The 18,026-nt window shown below is 50.7% G+C and overlaps 1 protein-coding gene across 1 annotated transcript in view; it reads left to right on the top strand.

The window, feature by feature from the left end:
• The window catches only part of Znf423 (zinc finger protein 423), a 325,283-nt gene that overhangs the window by 58,641 nt on the left and 248,616 nt on the right, over nucleotides 1–18,026 (top strand). Inside the window, exon 2 of the mRNA XM_013027900.1 lies at nucleotides 8,934–8,993. Within this exon, the coding sequence (XP_012883354.1) occupies nucleotides 8,934–8,993 (60 nt within the window). The remainder of the gene's footprint in view (nucleotides 1–8,933; nucleotides 8,994–18,026) is intronic.

The raw sequence follows: 18,026 nt of genomic DNA, 5'->3' as shown, positions 1-18,026 counted from the left end.
AGGTCTCTTCTAAGAAATGATGCAGCACTTGTTTATGATAATTTACAAGCATCCTCCCAGACTACTTATTGATATTGTTATTTTGACACCGGGTCATGTATTTAGCCAAGGCTGTCCTCCAACTCAAGATCCTCCTGTATTTGCCTCTTGAATGCTGGAATTACAGGCATGGACCACCCTACTTGGGCTTTTCTTACAAACTTTAAATCATCTCTGGATGACTTACTATGCCTAACATTGTAAATACACATAGTGATACTGGGCAAGTTTTTTTTTCTTCTTTTTTGCCTTTTTATTTTGGTCAGTCATGGGGTTTGAACTTAGGGATTGGGAGCTGTCTCTGAGCCTGAATGCTTTTGCTCAAGGCCAGCACTCTACTACTTTGAGCCACAGCTCTTCTTTGGGCTGACATTGGACTTTGATTTTCAGATCTCAGTCTCTTCGGTAGCTAGGATTACAGAAGTGAGCCACCAGTGCCTGGCTATGTTGTGTTGTTTAGGGACCAATGAGAAAAGGTCTGTGAGTGTTTGGCACAGATGTGTATCTTTTTCCTGAAGGTTTCCAGCATGTGGTCTGCTGAATGCACATGCATACAGCTCCTGAACACGGAAGACTGCTATGTGCTGCTTGAGGTGTCTTGACCTATAGTGGCACATCTATCCCAGGCCCCTTCCTGAGATCTACATGTGTAGCTTTTCGCTTTCTCTCTTGAGAGTAGCTAGGATTACAGGTATGAGCCACCAGTTCCCAGTGACATTTTAGTTTTTTAAACTGACTTTTTAAAGCAGGAGGTCTCTAGAAGGATGGATGAGGAACAGCTTTCTTTAAATAGCAGCCCCTGCCTCAAGGTGAGGGGCTTAGTGCTAGCAGTGTGGATAGAGACTTGAGAATGAGACAGGACCTGGAGCTGGTGACACACGCCTGTATCATCCTAGCTAATCAGAAGTGATATCTGAGGACTGCGGTTCAAAGCCAGCCCTGGCAGAAAACTGTAAGACTCACCTCCAATTAACCACCAGAAAGCCAGAAGTGGTGCTGTGGTTCAAAGTGGTAGAGCACTAGTCTGAGCAAAAGAGCTCAGGAACACTGCCCAGGTCCTGAGTTTAAGCCCCACAACTGACAAAATTAAAAAATAAAAAAAGAATGAGACCGGCCATTGGCTGAATGCACTGAGTGCCTTAGCCTATCCTAGGCCTGCACGTGTGTGTGTGTGTGTGTGTGTGTGTGTGTGAGAGAGAGAGAGAGAGAGAGAGAGAGAGAGAGAGAGAGAGAGTGAGAAGAGAGGGAGGGAAGGAGGGAGGGAGAGAGAGAACTGGGGCTTGAACTCAAGCCTGTGTGCTTGTCCCTTAGCCTTTACATTCAAAGCTGGTGCTCTACCACTTGAGCTCCATGTCTATCTTTTTGGTGGTTAATTGGAGATAAGAGGCTCATAGACTATTCTGCCCAGGCTGGCTTTGAGCTATAGACCTCAGACTCCTGAGTAGCTAGGATTATAGGTGTGAGCCAGTAGTGTCTGACAGAGGCATGATGTCATCATGCATCATTTCAATCTGAGTGCAATCTCCTTTTGGCAAGAGGCCAGGACCAATGTGAGAGTAAGTACATGGTTTGTAAATTGGCCCTGCCCTGGCCTACTGTGCAGCTCAGCCACATTTGGTAATCGGGGAGGTTTAGGTACTTCGCTTTGCCATGCAATTATTTCTCCAGCTCCCTCCCTCCCTAGAAGGACCTAGAGAATGTATGCTGGTGCTTGGGCATGTTGTACCTGACCATGGTTATTCTTTCCTGAAACTTAGTGCCAGAGATGGTCACAGGCCAGGCTATGTTCTCTAGTACCTTTGTGCAAATCAGACAAAAAATTGGTCATGTTTTTGTGCAAAGAAATGTACAACCCTTTTCCCGGGTAACTCTACAGAAGCTCACACTGCTTGCTAGACAATGTGAGCCATGTTTCAGCTTCTTTGTATACAGTGTATAACCTGTGCTGCCATATTCCACATGCCTTCTTCCTGCCCTATCTCCCTTCCCCCTGTCTCTCCTTCACTCTCTCTCTTTGTACTCCAGCCCTGCCTGTGTTCCTTACAAGGCTGCCTAGTGCTGGGCTGGGAGCAATGATGCCCTGGTTTATGCTGTGTGATGGGCCTAGAGTAGCTCTCTGCTGGGATGAGAAGCTTTTTTTTTTCTTCTTTGGGTCCGGTCATGGGGCCTGAACTCTGGGCCTGGGCACTGTCCCTCAGCTCTTCAGCTCAAGGCTAGCACTCTACCACTTGAGCCACAGCCCCACTTCTGGCTTTTTTCTTTTTGCTTACGTGGTGCTGAGGAATCGAACCCAGGACCTCAGGCATGCAAGGCAAGTGCTCTACCACTGAGCCAACTTCCCAGCCCAAGGGGTGAGAAGCTTCTTGGAGGATGAGCTGAATGGAGGCAGTCACATGATCCCTGCCTGGTTCTTCACCTCCACTAGGAGAAGGACCTCTTGGGAGCCCAACTCCCTTTTAAGGGTGCGTTGGTTCTGGGGTCAGCTTAGCACGGCGGGGGGGGGGGGTCCCTGAGATCTTGGAAATACCACCAGACTGGGACTAGTGGAGAAAACTCCAAAAAAAAGTGTCCACTAGTTTACAAACTCCTTTTCGGTGGGCAGGGAGAGCATTTTCTTCGGCCTTTTTGGATGTAAAACATGGCTTCTTTTACTATCTCTATGTATGTTTACAATTTGTGTCCATGTCCTTCTGGATCCTTGATGCCTGGATGACCAGAGGCCTTGTTGTAAATTTTGGAGCTTGGATGTAGATACTGGATCCCACTGCCTCTGCCAGAGCCTTTCCTCAACCATAGACCAGCTTCTCCCGCTCATCTCCTCACATTCTCTTAGGACTTGTCTCCTGAGCCTTCTGCCAGGCCCCACCCACTCTGACAATGTCACCAGCTGCCCCAAGCCCTCTTCAGATGCAGCTGCTGGGATCAGGCCTTTCCATCCCTTACGTAGCTCAGGCCCTCTTCTTCCCATTCTCTTTGCCTCCATCATTCCATCTGCCAAAGATGCTCTTATGTCTTTGTGTTGGGGAGCCCCTGGGATGAGGGAACTGCTCTTGGCTAGGTACATTGGCATTGCTGAAAAAACTGCCCATCTAACACATTGCCATGTGCCATTGGCTGCAAAAGTCCGGAGCCCAGCATATAGACCTTGGGTCTGCCCTGGATGTCCAGGATGGGGAGGGGAATGGGCAACATGTGACAAAAACCCATTGACACACAGGTGCAAGCTATGGGCATCCCAGAGGAAGAGCCACATACTCACCTGCTGTTGAGTTGGGAAGGCATTGTTTGTCATGACTCACATAATCTGTGGCTCAGTCAGCCACCCACAAATTGAGACTCCAGAGCTGAGACACTAGTAGCCATCACTGATAGTCAAGAGCTGGCCTTTGAATTGCTGCAGATGCCCTCTAAGGCTTCTCCCTGCTCGGCCTCTTTCACCCCCTCTTTTCTGATATTAAGGATTCTATTCATACATGGCATTGAGACCCCTTAAGACACTGACTGCTTCACCTGACAGGCTGCATTTGAGATTGTCCTTGGAGGGCTTCCTGTTCCCTCCCTCCCTCCCTCCCTCCCTCCCTCCTTTGCCCTCCCTCCCTTCCTTCCCCCCTCTTTCCTTCCTTCCTTCCTTCCTTCCTTCCTTCCTTCCTTCCTTCCGTTGATCATGGGGCTTGAACTCATGGTCTGAGTGCTGTCCCTGAGCTCTTTTGCTCAAAGTTAGCAGTCTACTTTGAGCCACAGCTCCAATCGATAATAAGAGTCTCATGGACTTTCCTTCCCAGGCTGTTTTCGGAACATGATCCTCAGATCTCAGCTTCCGGAGTAGCTAGGATGACAGGTGTGGCCCACCAATGCCCATCTTGAACAAAGCCATTTGAACAAAGCTTCCAGTGTGGCACTGCCTCCTCTCCACCATCACTGCCTCCATGGTCATACTGACCCCTGGAGAAGCAGAAAGCATGCGCCAATCGGCTCTGCGTGCAGCCCACAACTGAACTAGCCTTGAGCATGAGCCTCTAATGCCTGGGGTCAGGCAGGCACTAGCAGAAAACCCTGGTCATGCAATCTCAGTATAAGGTAAACACTATTGGAAAAGAGGAGAGACCCTGCCCAGTGATGCAGTAGCCCTGGGAGGGCCCACTGTCCAGTGGGAGTTATTACTTCAACTCTACCTAACAAGGCCTGACCGCAGCAGAGATGTGGTGGAGGGAGTACTTAGCCATTCTGAGATAAGAAGACTGTTCAGTGATGCTCATAGTTAGAGTCCTACAGAGCTGCAAAAGAAAGCCCTCCTCCAGGCACTGGTGGCTCACACCTGTAATCCTAGTTACTCAAGAGGCTGAGATCTGAGGATCGTGGTTCAACACCAGCCAGGGTCAGAAAGCCAATGAGATTCTTTATAACCAATTAACCACCAGAAAACCAGAAGTGGAACTGTGGCTCAAAGTGGTAGACTGCTATCCTTGAGCAAAAGGAGCTCAGGAACAATACTCAGGAAGCTGAGATCTGAGGACCATTGGGTCAATGCCAGCCAGGGCAGGAAAGTCCCTGAGACTATTATCTTCAGTTAACCACCCAAAAGCCAAAAGTGGAGGTGTAGCTTAAGCAGTAAAGCACTAGTCTTGAGCAAATAAGAAAGCTCAGGAATATGCTTGGTCCCTGGCAGGTTCTCTGGGCTGTCCCCCCCACCCCCACGTTCTCTTTGCTTATTGATTCAAATGTGTTCTGTTGATGCTAGACACTGAGCTAGGCAGTGAAAGCACAGTGAGGTGCATCCTGGCGTAGGCTGGTGATAGAGGGGTGGAGGGCGTGGTGATGTGAGCTACCCTGGAAGCAGAATCTGGAGGCCCAGGACCTGGGTGAAGAGGGAGCCGGCACAGCTGCAGCAGGAAACATGTGACCCTGGGCAAGTCCAACCTTACTGCCTGCCACAAGTGTTTCATTTTTTATTTTATTTTTTGTGTTTTGTGGGTCCTGAAATCAAGGCCTGGGCACCGTGCTTTTGTGCTCAAGGCTAACATTCTACCACGTGGAGCCACGACTCTCCTTGTGGGTTTTCTGGTGGTTAATTGGAAATGAGCTTCAAGGACTTTCCTGCCTGGGTTGGTCTTGAACCGTGATCCTCAGATCTCAGCCTCCTGAGTTGCTAGGATTACAGGTGTGAGCCACCAGCAGCTGGCTCCCACAAGCTCTTGTGCTCACATGAGTGTGACAGGTAAGCTTGTGCTCTTGGGCAGAGGACAGGGACCGTAAGTCTACTACTCCATTTCATCAGGGAGCTAGTTAGTAGGGCAAGAAGTGAGACCCTATTGAGATACAAAATGCCGACAGTCACTCCAAGGTGAGGGAGGAGGTGGGATGGAAGACACTGGGGTAGAAAGAGAACACGGGCTTAAAACCGGTTGCTGAGCTTTTGCAAATGTCACAGAATAACGCAGGACATTGGGAGCCCTGGGGCCCTTCTCTCTTCCATAGAGGGGTCTTGCATGGTGTCGGCCCTGGAGTGGGAGCTTCGTGAGCATCCTGTTGACTTGGCCTCTGCCATATGCCCGTGTCTGCACACTCACAGTGTCTTGGGGACTGTCCTGTCCATGGCCTTGCCTTTTTTGTGCATACTTGTTGTGGCAGCCTTGTGTGCCTATCTACTCTGCAGCACATGGTATGGATGCGCTCACCCTGGGCAGCAGCCTCTTGACACACCTGGTCCCCTCATTCATGCCCCCAGTCCTGCACTTGTGCACTGCACCTGTGCATCCGCCTTTCTTACAGGTGCCGGCCACCTACATCAGTGACTGTGCCTCCCCTCAAGGTGGAACAGTTGTGGGGGGCATGCCTTTATCTTAATAGTGCCAGGTCAAAAAGAGGTAGAGCTGGAACCTAGGGACATCTCAAGATAACTCCTACCCCCTCCAGGCTGGCTCTGTGCCAGGCTCTGTTCCCATGATGCCCAGTGTTCATTGTAACTGCAGTAGAATGATTTTTTTTTTTGGGGTCCGGTCGTGGGCTTGGGCGCTGTCCCTCAGCTCTTCAGCTCAAGGCTAGCGCTCTACCACTTGAGCCACAGCACCACTTCCGGCTTTTTTGTTTTTGCTTATGTGGTGCTGAGGAATCGAACCCAGGGCCTCAGGCATGCAAGGCAAGCGCTCTACCACTGAGCCACCTTCCCAGCCCCTAGAATGATGTTTTAAGGGATGTTGAGGTTCACAACTCTGGTCTCCAGAAAATTTCTGTTGTCAAGTTTGCTCTGCACCCCAGCAAGCACCCAGTTCCAGCTACAGGTAGATCTTTCTGTGCTCTCCTGGCCATATCATTGTGAAGGATCCTGTCTGGACAGCAGAGCCTAGGTGAAACAAAAGAATCTATCTCTTCACTCTTCACATTTGGGGCACAACTTATCTGGAGGCCTTGGTCTCCCGATCACATCTATGATTTTCCCTCTGTTCCCAAGAGGATGGATGTTTTCACAGTACTTCTAGGGTGACTGAGATGACATCTTCACAAGGGAAGGATGTGGTGCCTTGGGGAACACCCTTAAGTTCAGTGACTTGAGAGGTCAGGCTTTCAGCTAAACAGCCTTGAGTGGGGCCAAGTGTGGGGGTACAGGGAGGTCAGAGAGAGGATGGGTGTTGTGCAGGAATGCCATGCATGGTACCTGTGACTGACAGGGCATAGAGACCCAGGTTGATCTTGTTGAAAGTGTGCAAAAGAATAGTGTGTGTGTGTATGTGTGTGTAAGTTCAAATGGGGAGGACACTGATGTCTAGGTGTGGCAATGGCCCTTTAACAGGTACTTCTTTCATGCCTGGCTTGCCTCTGATCATTTCAAGCATTTTCTGCCCGAGTTTCAGGGACTTTCTGTGTGGAATTGTCTTAGTGGATAATACCAGATTTGTCTGACAGGAGGTCTTGATTCATAGTTTCAGAGCCACATAGTTGAACACCCACCCGAGCTTTAACTAGCTAAGTAAAATAATAGCTCCAGTCCCTGCCCAAATCATCTCTGCATTGCACAGTCTGGAATCTGAGATCTTGCTCATTACGCCATGCAAACTAGGAAAAGGGAGACTGCTTTGCTAGCAATCCTTGGTCTGCTTAGTCTCTCTGGTGCATGTGAGGGTTCAAAAATGTGTTCTCTGAGGTTCTGGGTGGTTGATGAGCAAGGTGGGGACCACAATCAGGACTGCTCTAGTCATAACACAAACTCATTTGAGTGCTTGGGTCAGCATTCGACAGACAGCAGATTTACACTTAATAAACAGGGCAGAACTGGGCACTGGTGGCTCATGCCTATAATCCTAGCTACTCAGGAGGCTGAGATCTGAGGATTGCAGTTTGAAGCCAGACTGTGCAAGAAAGTCTGTGAGATTCTTTTTTTTTTTTTTGGTCGGTCGTGAGGCTTGAACTCTGGGCCTGGGTGCTGTCCCTCAGCTCTTCAGCTCAAGGCTAGTGCTCTACCACTTGAGCCACAGCGCCACTTCTGGCTTTTTTCTTTTTGCTTATGTGGTGCAGAGGAATCAAACCCAGGCCTCAGGCATGCAAGGCAAGCGCTCTACCACTGAGCCACCTTCCCAGCCCCTTATCTCCATTTCTGAGATGGGAAGACAGAAGCCCAGGCGTTAGAGAATTTGGCCAAGGTCACTAAGATCTATCAGTAAGGCCAGTAAGAGGTGGAGATTTAAACCTAGGCTCTATGTGGTATTAGGAGTTGGGTGCTGACTGCAGCCCACTTGGTCCACTTACTGGTGGGCTGCACAGAACATTAACTCCCTGTCATCCTGAGCTGTCTAGGATTGCAAACAGCATCCTTTGCACCCTGTTTATAGCAGGGGGTGGGGGTCTCATAAATCAATCTTCAAGACGGAAAGTTAGGGTCAGGGCCCCAACTGCATCATCTCTTATTAGCTGTGAGACTTCTGCTGCCTCCCCTCTGAGAATGTAATGAGGTTGAAAGCTAGGGGTACTTGAGAGCACTGAGCAGAGTGCCAGCTCAAAGCATATCCAGGTGATAGCATTGAGGTGCGGAGAACTGGGTGGCAGTTCATGGTCACTTTAGCCTGCACACGTGGAGAGCCACAGAGCCTATTAAATCTGAAAAATTACCATGTGAGCACATTTTTGGCATAAACAAAGTTCCATTAACAAAGTCCACAACACAGCTTTAATATTGTTACATGCCCAGACTGGGGCAAATTCCAGGACAAGAGTGTTGGTAAGCTGCATCGTGCTATCCCATGCAAAACTTCTTTGGGCTAAGCATGGGGTAGAAGGGAACCCTAGCCCTGTATAGCCCCATTCTTCATGTTCTAAGGTGGAGTGGGAGTGTCACCAGCCATGACCTGCTGACCATGTGAGAGCTGATTTTAGCGTGTCCTCAGGTCTGTTGGCAGGTCTGTCAGCATGAGAACCAGTACCCAGAACATCATCAACCCCTGGCTCCTTAGTGTGCTCGTCACAGCCCATGGACCTGGGTAGAAGGAAGATGCCTGTGGGACCAGAGAGTGATCTGAATCTTCACTTTAGTTCCTGGGAGTGGCAAATGGCTTTATCTTGAGTAGAAATAGCTTTAGATACTAATGGGCTATAGCACTGAGCAGGGGAAGACTCTTTTGGTGTCTGGTTGAAGACAGTGCTGTGATGGATTAGTGATGTCTGCCAGGGGCACAAGGATGGGGAGGAAATACTAACTGACACAGCACTTATTTACCATTCATGTTTTATTCTGATTATTTTACATGTGCATGAGACCAACAAAGCCCTCTCTGTAGGCTTTGCCCCCTCCCTGGAAATTAACATTAAGACCCCCATCCATGCTGTCTTCCCTGCCCTGTGCCCCCAAACCATGACTTGCTTGTTCAGCTTTAAACTCACAGGCACTTTTCTGTTCTGTCTTTCAGTTGAAGAAGGGGAGGCCTCAGACTTCTCGCTGGCTTGGGATTCCTCGGTGACTGCAGCAGGTAAATGGCGGTGGGAGGCAGGGGTTGTTGGAGAGTTGCTGGGGGGCTGGAGGGCTGGCCCAGGAACTCAAAAAGCCACCCAGCTGGTTGTGGAAATGATACTCCTCTTGTCACATTCCTGCGTGTAGTCCAGGCTACCCCAGGCAACATGATTTTATATCAGTTCCATATGGTCAATAAAATCTCTTACATAAAGAGAGACTGGTGTGGCCTCATTCTCCCCAGGGCTGTAGTTACTTACTTCTCAGGGCCCCGTTCACATGGGTGGTGCGGCCTCCTGGAACAGCAGCTTTGCCTTCCCCAGTGGCAGCCTGAGTTCATACTTCCAAGAGGCAGAGCTCAGACTTGTGGGGTATGTGGTGGCTGGTGTGTGGTGACTGACACTTGGGGGACTTGAATCATCTACCTCGATTTTTTTTCTCATTTGGGAAACTCAGTGCAGTTGGCTGGTTGAGATTTTTCTAACAGTGAAGTTGGGCAACTTGGAGCCAACTGTGGGGTTGGAGGTTGGAACTGATTTTGGGTCATTGGGAGCTCTGGAGTGGGTGGGATCACACATTCAGCCAGCACCCCTCATGGTATTTCTAGCCCTGGTTCTCTATCCCAAAGGTGCCAGGTTACATTTCCTTACTCTGCTTCTCTGCCTTGTTCCAGGCTTTTCTCAGGATCCAGACAGGTTGTCTCTGGATTCATCGGGCACTGGATGGAGATAGTCCTTTAAGTCAAATCTGCTTTTATTGTGGAAATTGAGGCAGGAAGAGAGAACTGTGGTGGCCTCTGATGTGGGCATCAGGGCCGTGCACATTTACCACTTCCACGGTGACACCTCTGCTTAGTGGTTTTTGTAGACTTTTATGACTTACAGTGATGCGTCAGATTTATTTAAATGAAACAACTGAGTTGATCATAAAGTTTTTTAGTATAGTTTGTAATTCTTAACAATCAGCAAAAACTATGAAGATGACTCACGAATGGCTGAGATCTGGGAAAAGATGGTGTAGAATGGACAGCGGTGGGGTGGGGAGTCAGCCCTCAGATCCAGGTCCCTGAACAGCTGGTCCAGTGCCTTTCCAGCAAACTCTGGCTGCTGCTTTTGTGGAGTTCTGGGGGTCCTGGATGGCCCAGGCTTGAGTGTTATCTGCCGGTTCCCTGGGCTGTAATTCCCAAGGATGGGCCTTATCTGAAGCCAGAAAGATGTGGGGCTTCAATTTTAGGGAGCAGAAGTAGGGTTAGGATGGGCCGTAGGGCCAGAACCTGGAAGGCGAGGTGGCTTGGGAGCAGATGGGGAAGGATGGATGCAGCCCCCTCATCCCACAGTTCCCATCCTGGTCCCCGTGTGGGAAAGGGGCAACCCCTGGCATCAGAAATACCAAGACTGGAATACTTTCCTTGCCAGGAACCTCCTAACCGGTGCATGGGTGCATGGGTGCAATACTCAGGCTTGCACCAGCCCCTGGAGAGGTGCCCACTGTGCCCCCAGTTCTTATCTAGAAGCTGCTGGGTGGTGGTGGTATGAACACCAGGCTCTTCTTGGCTGCTGCTGTCCTGGTGCTACAAGAGGTGATGGGGGGGGGGGGGAGAAGCTCCATGGTATGGTAGCTAGGTGATCTGATGGTAGTTGTGTTGAACAGAGTCTGGGCTGGTGGCAAGGCCTCTCCCGATCTGCAGGAAGCGGTGACACCAGAGAGGGAGGCCCTGCCATGTGCAGCTCTGGGGTTCTGCAGTAGATGCCAGCCTCCAAGCCTCCCTGGTGGGTCAGGAACAGTGCTATTTGAATTTCCAACCAAATATCACCTTCCAACACACACACACACATACACACTCACAGATGTGCACACGCACATATATGCTCCCAAGCCATGTGTCTCTTGTGAGTCCTCACAGCTCTGACTCTCTGGTGCCAGTCAGCGTGTGTTCATCTGTCCAGCTGTGGTGATAGGTAGGGCAAACACCCTAGAAGTCATCCAGAGCCAGTCCATGGTGTTTGTTGTCTTTGGCCTGTTTTGGGTGTTCCTTTTTATTTTTTTTTTAACTAGTGCTGGCCAACTGTGATCATTTTCCTTCCCATTCTGTTGGACTTGGGCTGTCAGTCAGTCTGTAGTCCCCCAAAGGTCTTGTGTGATAGTGCTAATCCGGGGGGTGGGGGTGGGAGTGGGGGAGGGGAGGGGAGGAGGGGTAGGATGGACTCCGTGTAGAAGGCAGCCTGGCACGTGGGTGATAGGATTGCACCAGAGCTCTGGCTTAGTGTTGGGACAGCTCTGGGAAGTGGGTATTCGTGCATGCAGCAGCTCCATCATTTCTCTGTGAGCTGGTTTGGGGCAGCCATCTGGTGGAGGTCAGGGTGAAAAGCCTCGCTGAAGCTGCTTTGGTCTTGGACTTACTTTTGGGCAGATGGGAGCCAATCTCCCATCCTGGCCAAGGAGCTGTGGAGCAAGGACTGGAATCAGGTGTCGGCAGCCAGAGCTGGTGACTTTATCTCTGTCCCCCCCAGACCCCTGAGGTGGAGCTGAGTGTCAGACATCGAAGGTTATGTCACAGGTGCTTTGCAACTGTTCCTATGGAACAGGTCCTATGGTCCCAGGACACTAGTCAGTCTGTGCACAGGCCTCAAGATGGCTGTGGCTGAAACATTACAGCAAGCGTGGAAAGCTACAGGGTGTGGGGCCCCTCTTTGGTGGAGCTTGCTGGCCCAGAGTGCAAGCTTTTCCTGGTGCCCTTGCTTGGGCCCTCCTTACCCTGGCTCTGGAGTGTGATGGAGAGCCTCAATAAAGCAGCAGAGAGAGGAGGGCTTCTGCATAACTCCCGGCTTCCCCCAAGCCTTCCCTGCCAGCAGGGACCCTGTGGTGCCTACCCCCAGGAAGAACCTGGCCTGCTTCATTTGTGCCCTTGAGCTGGGCCTTGACAGTGATGGAGAGCCCAGCCTTGCCTGGCAGGGAAGGAGCAAAATATGCAGCTCTTGGCAATATTCTCTGGCCCAGAGAGGGGCCACGGGGGTTTGAGGGGCTGGCCTGCTCTTGCTTCTTGGCAGTCAAATGTGGGACTGCTGATGGCAGAGCCTAGGGAAAGAGCCCTGTGGTCAGAAACTGGTATGGGGGTGCTTGGCAGCATGGTGTCTGTGTGTGTGTGTGTGTGCGCGCGTGCGTGCGTGCGTGCGTGCGCACGTGTGTGCACATGCTAGAAATGGGTCTTGAACTCAGGGCCTGGTTGCTGTCCTTTAGCCTTTTCCCTCAAGGCTGGTACTTTACCATTTGAGCCACAGTTCTACTTCTGGCTCTCTGGTGGTTAACTGCAGATAAAAATCTCCCAGACTAGCCGGGCGCTGGTGGCTCATGCCTGTAATCCTGGCTACTCAGGAGGCTGAGATCTGAGGATCGCGGTTCAAAGCCAACCCGGGCAGGAGAGACCGTGAGACTCCTATCTCCAATAAACCACCAGAAAACCGGAAGTGGCGCTGTAGCTCAAGTGGTAGAGCGCTCGCCTTGAGCTGAAGAGCTGAGGGACAGTGCCCAGGCCCAGAGTTCAAGCCTCACGACCGACCAAAAAAAAAAAAAAAAATCTCCCGGACTTTCCTGACTGGGCTGGCTTCAAACTGTGATCCTTAGATCTTAACCTCCTGAATAGCTAGGATTATAGGCATGAACCATTGGTGCCCAGCCAGTGTGAGGTTTTAAACCAGCCATTTCTTATTGGATCCTGCCTTTTCTTATCCATAAATGCAGGTGTGGTAGTGTGTAGAGTGTGCTATGTATCTTAGGAAGCAATTTAAGCTGGAGGATTTCGGTACCCACTTTGACACATGTTCACCTTTGAGCATTTGATGTTTGGGAGTGACTTTTCTGACCAACACAAAGGGCCTTTCAGATGTGGTTTCTAGAGGTTCATGGAGCTCTAATCCTACCTGCTTTCCTCCTTGCTGGCCATAGACTCTAGACATGTGGGAGCCCTTTGCAAATGGAAAAACCCAATGGGCTCATAGCCTAGAGGTCCAGGCCAGGCAGCTTGGGGCCACGGGTGAATTGCTAGGTAATGGTGACGTGGGTCCTATAGAGAGGCCCTCTGTTTCTGCCACCTAGGCCTGTAAAGCCAGATCTTCTGTTTTGAAAAGAGAAGCCAGAAAGTGGGATTTTTGTGTGAAATTATTAGATTGGAAAAGAAAAAAAAAACACCCTCCACACACTCCAGACAGCATTATAGAGATCTTTCATGTGTCATGAAACTTATTTTTTAATGTGTATCTTACTAAATTTGGAGATGTTTGCCTGACAAGTAAGGACATATCTATGACCCCTACCGCAGAGAAACTCTGGACTTCTTCACCCTCATCCCCTCCTAACATCCCCTCCCCTCCAGCCCTAAGCAGCCATTAATATATTGTTGGTCCTTTTAGATCTGCCTATTCTAGACATTTCCTATGTGATATTTTATGGTATGGAGTCCTTACTGACTCTGTTCACTTAGCCTAATGTTTTTGGGACTCTTGTATTATGAGTCTGTCCCCATCCTTTTTTATGGCTGGATAATATTCTATGTTATGAACAGAGGATGTTTTATTGATAAATTGATCTGCTGATGACATTTGGGGTGATTTTGTCTTTTGGCCATTGTGAACAGTACTACCATGAGCATATTATGTGGAGTTTTTGTTTGAATCCTTGTTTTCAGTTCTTTCTAGCATCCTTTGGGTTTATTTGCCAGGACATTTGATAAAATTTTGTGTTTAATTTCTTTTTTTTTTTTGTCGGCCGTGGGGCTTGAACTCTGGGCCTGGGCGCTGTCCCTCAGCTCTTCAGCTCAAGGCGAGCGCTCTACCACTTGAGCTACAGCGCCACTTCCGGTTTTCTGGTGGTTTATTGGAGATAGGAGTCTCACAGTCTCTCCTGCCTGGGTTGGCTTTGAACCGCAATCCTCAGATCTCAGCCTCCTGAGTAGCTAGGATTACAGGCGTGAGCCACCAGCGCCCGGCTCTTGTGTTTAATTTCTTAAAGAACCATTAAGTTGTCTTCCATAGTGGCTGCACCAGCTTAGATCCCACCAGCCATGGGTGAGGATTCCCATTTCTTCACAGCTTTCTGGCCTACCTGGTGGCTGTGAAGGCATCTCACTTTGAGCAACTTGTAGTTCTACAAAACATTGTTAAGGCCAAAGATAGATAGTCCCTCAACCCACTGCTCTTGGCCAAGTCCCAGATGAGGAGGGCTGGTGAGAGGGGCTTTACTGGGGAACTGTCACTTAGGCTCTAGGTTCCAGGCTTTCAGGAGCTCTGCTCTGCCTTCCTGCCTATCCCAGCCCCTGGAGCCCTGTTTTCCTTTATGTTCTTTCCACTCTCCCAGAGTCTTTTGCAGGTGTTAGGAATGATGTGAGTGATACAGAGCACCTGCAGCTCTACCTGTACCTTTGTATGGAGCTCTACTGTATATGTAGGTCTATGTGTACCTGTGCACAGAGCTCTATGTGTACCTGTGCACAGAGCTCTATGTGTACCTGTGCATGGAGCTCTATGTGTACCTGTGCACAGAGCTCTATGTGTACCTGTGCATGGAGCTCTATGTGTACCTGTGCACAGAACTCTATGTGTACCTGTGCATGGAGCTCTATGTGTACACGTGCATACGACTTTACTGTGTATGTAGTTCTCTGTACCCATGCATGGAACTAGCTCTCCATGTACCTGGGCATGGAACACTGTGCACCCAAGTCAGCTAACTACCCTTGTCCAGTCAAAGTCTCATTGAGATCTGCTCTCCATTCAGGTTCTGGGATAGGCAGCTGGAACCCACCCATGGCTTTCTCACAGTATGGTTGCTTTGGAAACAAGCTCAGGACCTGCAGACGGAAGAGGGGTTGGGGGGCCAATGGGAGATGTCCAGCACTGATGTTCTCATTGATGCTTGGGCAAGCTACTAGAGTCTATTTCTGGCATGGTGTTAGGCACACTGATGGATTGAAACACTTAGCACCAGTAGTTGCTTGGGGATGTTGCACTGTGGTGGAATGAGTTCTAGGCCTTCCTGCCATGTGCCAGGCCTCACGTATTGGCTGGCAGGATCCACCACACCCACACTAGGTGCTTCTAGGTCACATAACCAGGGACATGAACCCAGACAGCTCAACGATAAATGGCAAATCTGCCTGTGATAATTCATCCTAGGGGACCTGAGACTTGGGGAAGGGGGTCAGCTCTGGACCCAGGTCAGTCCTAGCTCAGGTGGAGGACTGACTCCAGTTAGCCTTCTGTGTCGCTACCTAGAAGGACAGAAGTGCATGTTGGACTTGCACACCTTGCCATCTTGAGCCAGGCTCTCATATGCCCCCACTGCCCTCTTCTCATACCTAAGTATTGGGTGGGTGTGGTTTTCGGGGCTAAGGTCCTGCTAGCCGGGAAGGGACTGCATGGAAGCCCAGCTTTCCTTTAACCCAATTCTGGGTGAGGGGTAGGGAGGTGGTTTGGAATACCTCTGGTGATCCAAAGGACAGCCTTCTTACTCCCTGCCTTCCTTCACCTCTTGAGTTTTGCCTGGAAAAGTCCGGAAGGCTGGGCCTCCGTGGCAGGGTGTGGAGGCTGCTCCTGGGGTCCAGCAGCATGCTGGCTCCCAAGCCACTTGAGTTTCATCAAAGCACGTGTTTATTATTTCAGCAGCTTCATAGGAACTCCACCCACAGCTTGGACCTCTGCATGCTTGCCGTTCACTCCTCTCCTGGACCCTTTCCTGGCCCACTCCCGTACAGGCCTTCTACCCCAGTGAAGGTCAGCGTGGCTGTGGCAGTGGCTTCTGTACTAGACCCGAGCTGCCCGAGGCCAATGTCTTCTGGCTGTGTCCCCCAAAACCCCCCCCTCATGGAGGGACATCTGGGCTGCCCTTAGTATTGACCAAGTGGGTGGTCTCTTTTCCTTTGGAGATTTTCTGTGGCATTCTAGCACTGCACTTTACCTTTCAATCTTCAAATCAAGGTTGGAGAAGCTGTCCCCTCTCCTTTCCCCATCCTACCCCTGGTATTGCTCATGAGTGACCCTCCTTGCATGGCCCTCCTGCCCTGGGTTTCTCCGGAAGGGCATTCTTCCTTGTCGCCACAACCAGCCCAGAGTCTCCTTGCCATGCTCTTGGGGGATCCTTCCAGACACCTCCAATGTTCCAGGCTGGCTTGGCTGCGCTGTGCTGCCCACCTTTTGTTCTTAGTCCCCTAACCCTTACCTTCCTGAGGGTGGGGGGAGGGTGGCATTTTAAAAGAGCGCCAGAGTCTCACTAAATACATGTCGAATTTCCCAGCATTTTAAAAGACTTATGAAATGCATTTTTATATGGGGCCAGCTGGGGAGTTTCTCATTAGCTCCGCTGGGGAGTCTGTGGGGAGTTGAGCTAAGTGGAGCCAGGCAGGCTGGGTAGGAAGACGCGGTGGCCCGCGCTCACCGGGGGAGCGTGGCAGGCATGCGCCGGCTGGGCGGCTGGGCGGCCCCCCGGCCAGGCCGGCCTGGGCTGTGCCTTTGTTAAACCTGCTTCCCTCTCAGCACAAGGGGCCTCAGAAACCTTCAGGTGGTGACTGGAGCTGAGAGGTGGCCACTCTGTTACCATGGTGAACAGCCCACGAGGTAGGGTATCTGTGCCACGTGTGCTTACGGATGCAGGCACGTGAGTGTGTGTGTGTGTGTGTGTGTGTGTGTGTGTGTGTGTGTGTGTCCCAGGTAGTGGCAGACCTGAGTTGGACCCCTGGAGGCCTGGTGCTTCTACACACACCTCACCTACAGGTGCTGTCCGTGGTGCCCTAGGGTGCCCTTGGAGCAGCTTTCCGAAGAGGATGTGGCACTTCCTGTCCGCCCTTTCCTCTGGCTCCTGTCGGCCTTGGGCTCCTGTTGAGCTGCACTCTGCATTGCTTCCTTTTTGATGTGTCTGCTGCGCATGCGTGCATGCATGCAGAGCTCGTGCAAGCCTGTGACGTGTGCCAGCAGTCCCCCAGCACAGGGAGCGAGCTTCCTTTCTTCCCATACCTCAACCACAGCTGGTGGCTTCAGCTCCACAATGTGGGCTTGTCTTTTGCCTTCCACTCTCCCAATAGACTTGGGATCTTGAGTCATTTGTCTCCTCTCTCTGGCATGGTGCTCAGTAGGGGCTCTGCTGCTGAGCCCTGGCTTTGGGGCTATCCAAAAGCCCAGATTGTTGGAACCCTCTCTTCCTATCCACTGGGACTCCGGGATTCTCGGGAGATATCAGAGCATGCATGAGAAGGGGAGTGGGGGAGAGGACTGGCCCTGCTTTCTTTAAAGCTTGGATGAACCACCCCTCCAGGATGGGAAGAAGTCTCCCCATGCTGTTGGCCCAAGGACTTCTTAGGGGACATTGAAGTTACAGTTCCTTGGTAACTTGAAGCCTGTTCATAAACCAGAGCCACCTTTGGGTATGGAACAGGGAGTGACAATGACATCATTCTTTGTGAAGTGATGATGATGTCATTCCTTATGCATTTGGGGTCATTGCTCATCCTGCGTTCCCCTGTTGCCTGGTCTTGTGCTTCCTGGGCATCCTGTGGCAATGTATGTCAAGTCTGCACACGCATAGAAACCCAGCCATTTTGTCAGAATACAGACTGTAGCTTGGTAGGTCTGAATGGGTCAGAGATTCTGCCTTTCTAAGAAGCTTTGGGGTGGGGTTGATGGTACTGGTCTGCAGATTCCTATCTGCTCTTCGGGTCTTTTTTTCTGGTTAGGGTTCTGTGTGTGAAGCTTCTTTTCATCCTTTGAAGCCAACCCAAACCACACCTCCTTCAGGAAGCTTCTCAGGCTAACCCTGTAGGAATTTCTGTGTCTTCCTTTGTGCCAGAGGGCTCAACCGCCTGATCTCACCCTCGCTGACCTCCAGTGGCCATGCCCTTCCTCTCTATGTGCCCATTTCCACTCTCCCCAGGGACACTGACAGTCTTTCACAGAGCTCAGCATGGTGTGGCAATTGGTAAAAACCTGGCAAATGTTCTCTGGGGTGCACAGCTTCACCCCACCTCTTTGGGCAGTTTGGGGGCCAGGTTTTTTTGTTCACTTGCTTAAGA

The sequence above is a fragment of the Dipodomys ordii genome, unplaced genomic scaffold (assembly GCF_000151885.1).
Source record: "Dipodomys ordii isolate 6190 unplaced genomic scaffold, Dord_2.0 Scaffold106, whole genome shotgun sequence".
Lineage (NCBI taxonomy): Eukaryota > Metazoa > Chordata > Mammalia > Rodentia > Heteromyidae > Dipodomys > Dipodomys ordii.
This window is presented reverse-complemented; position numbering and strand designations above follow the sequence as displayed.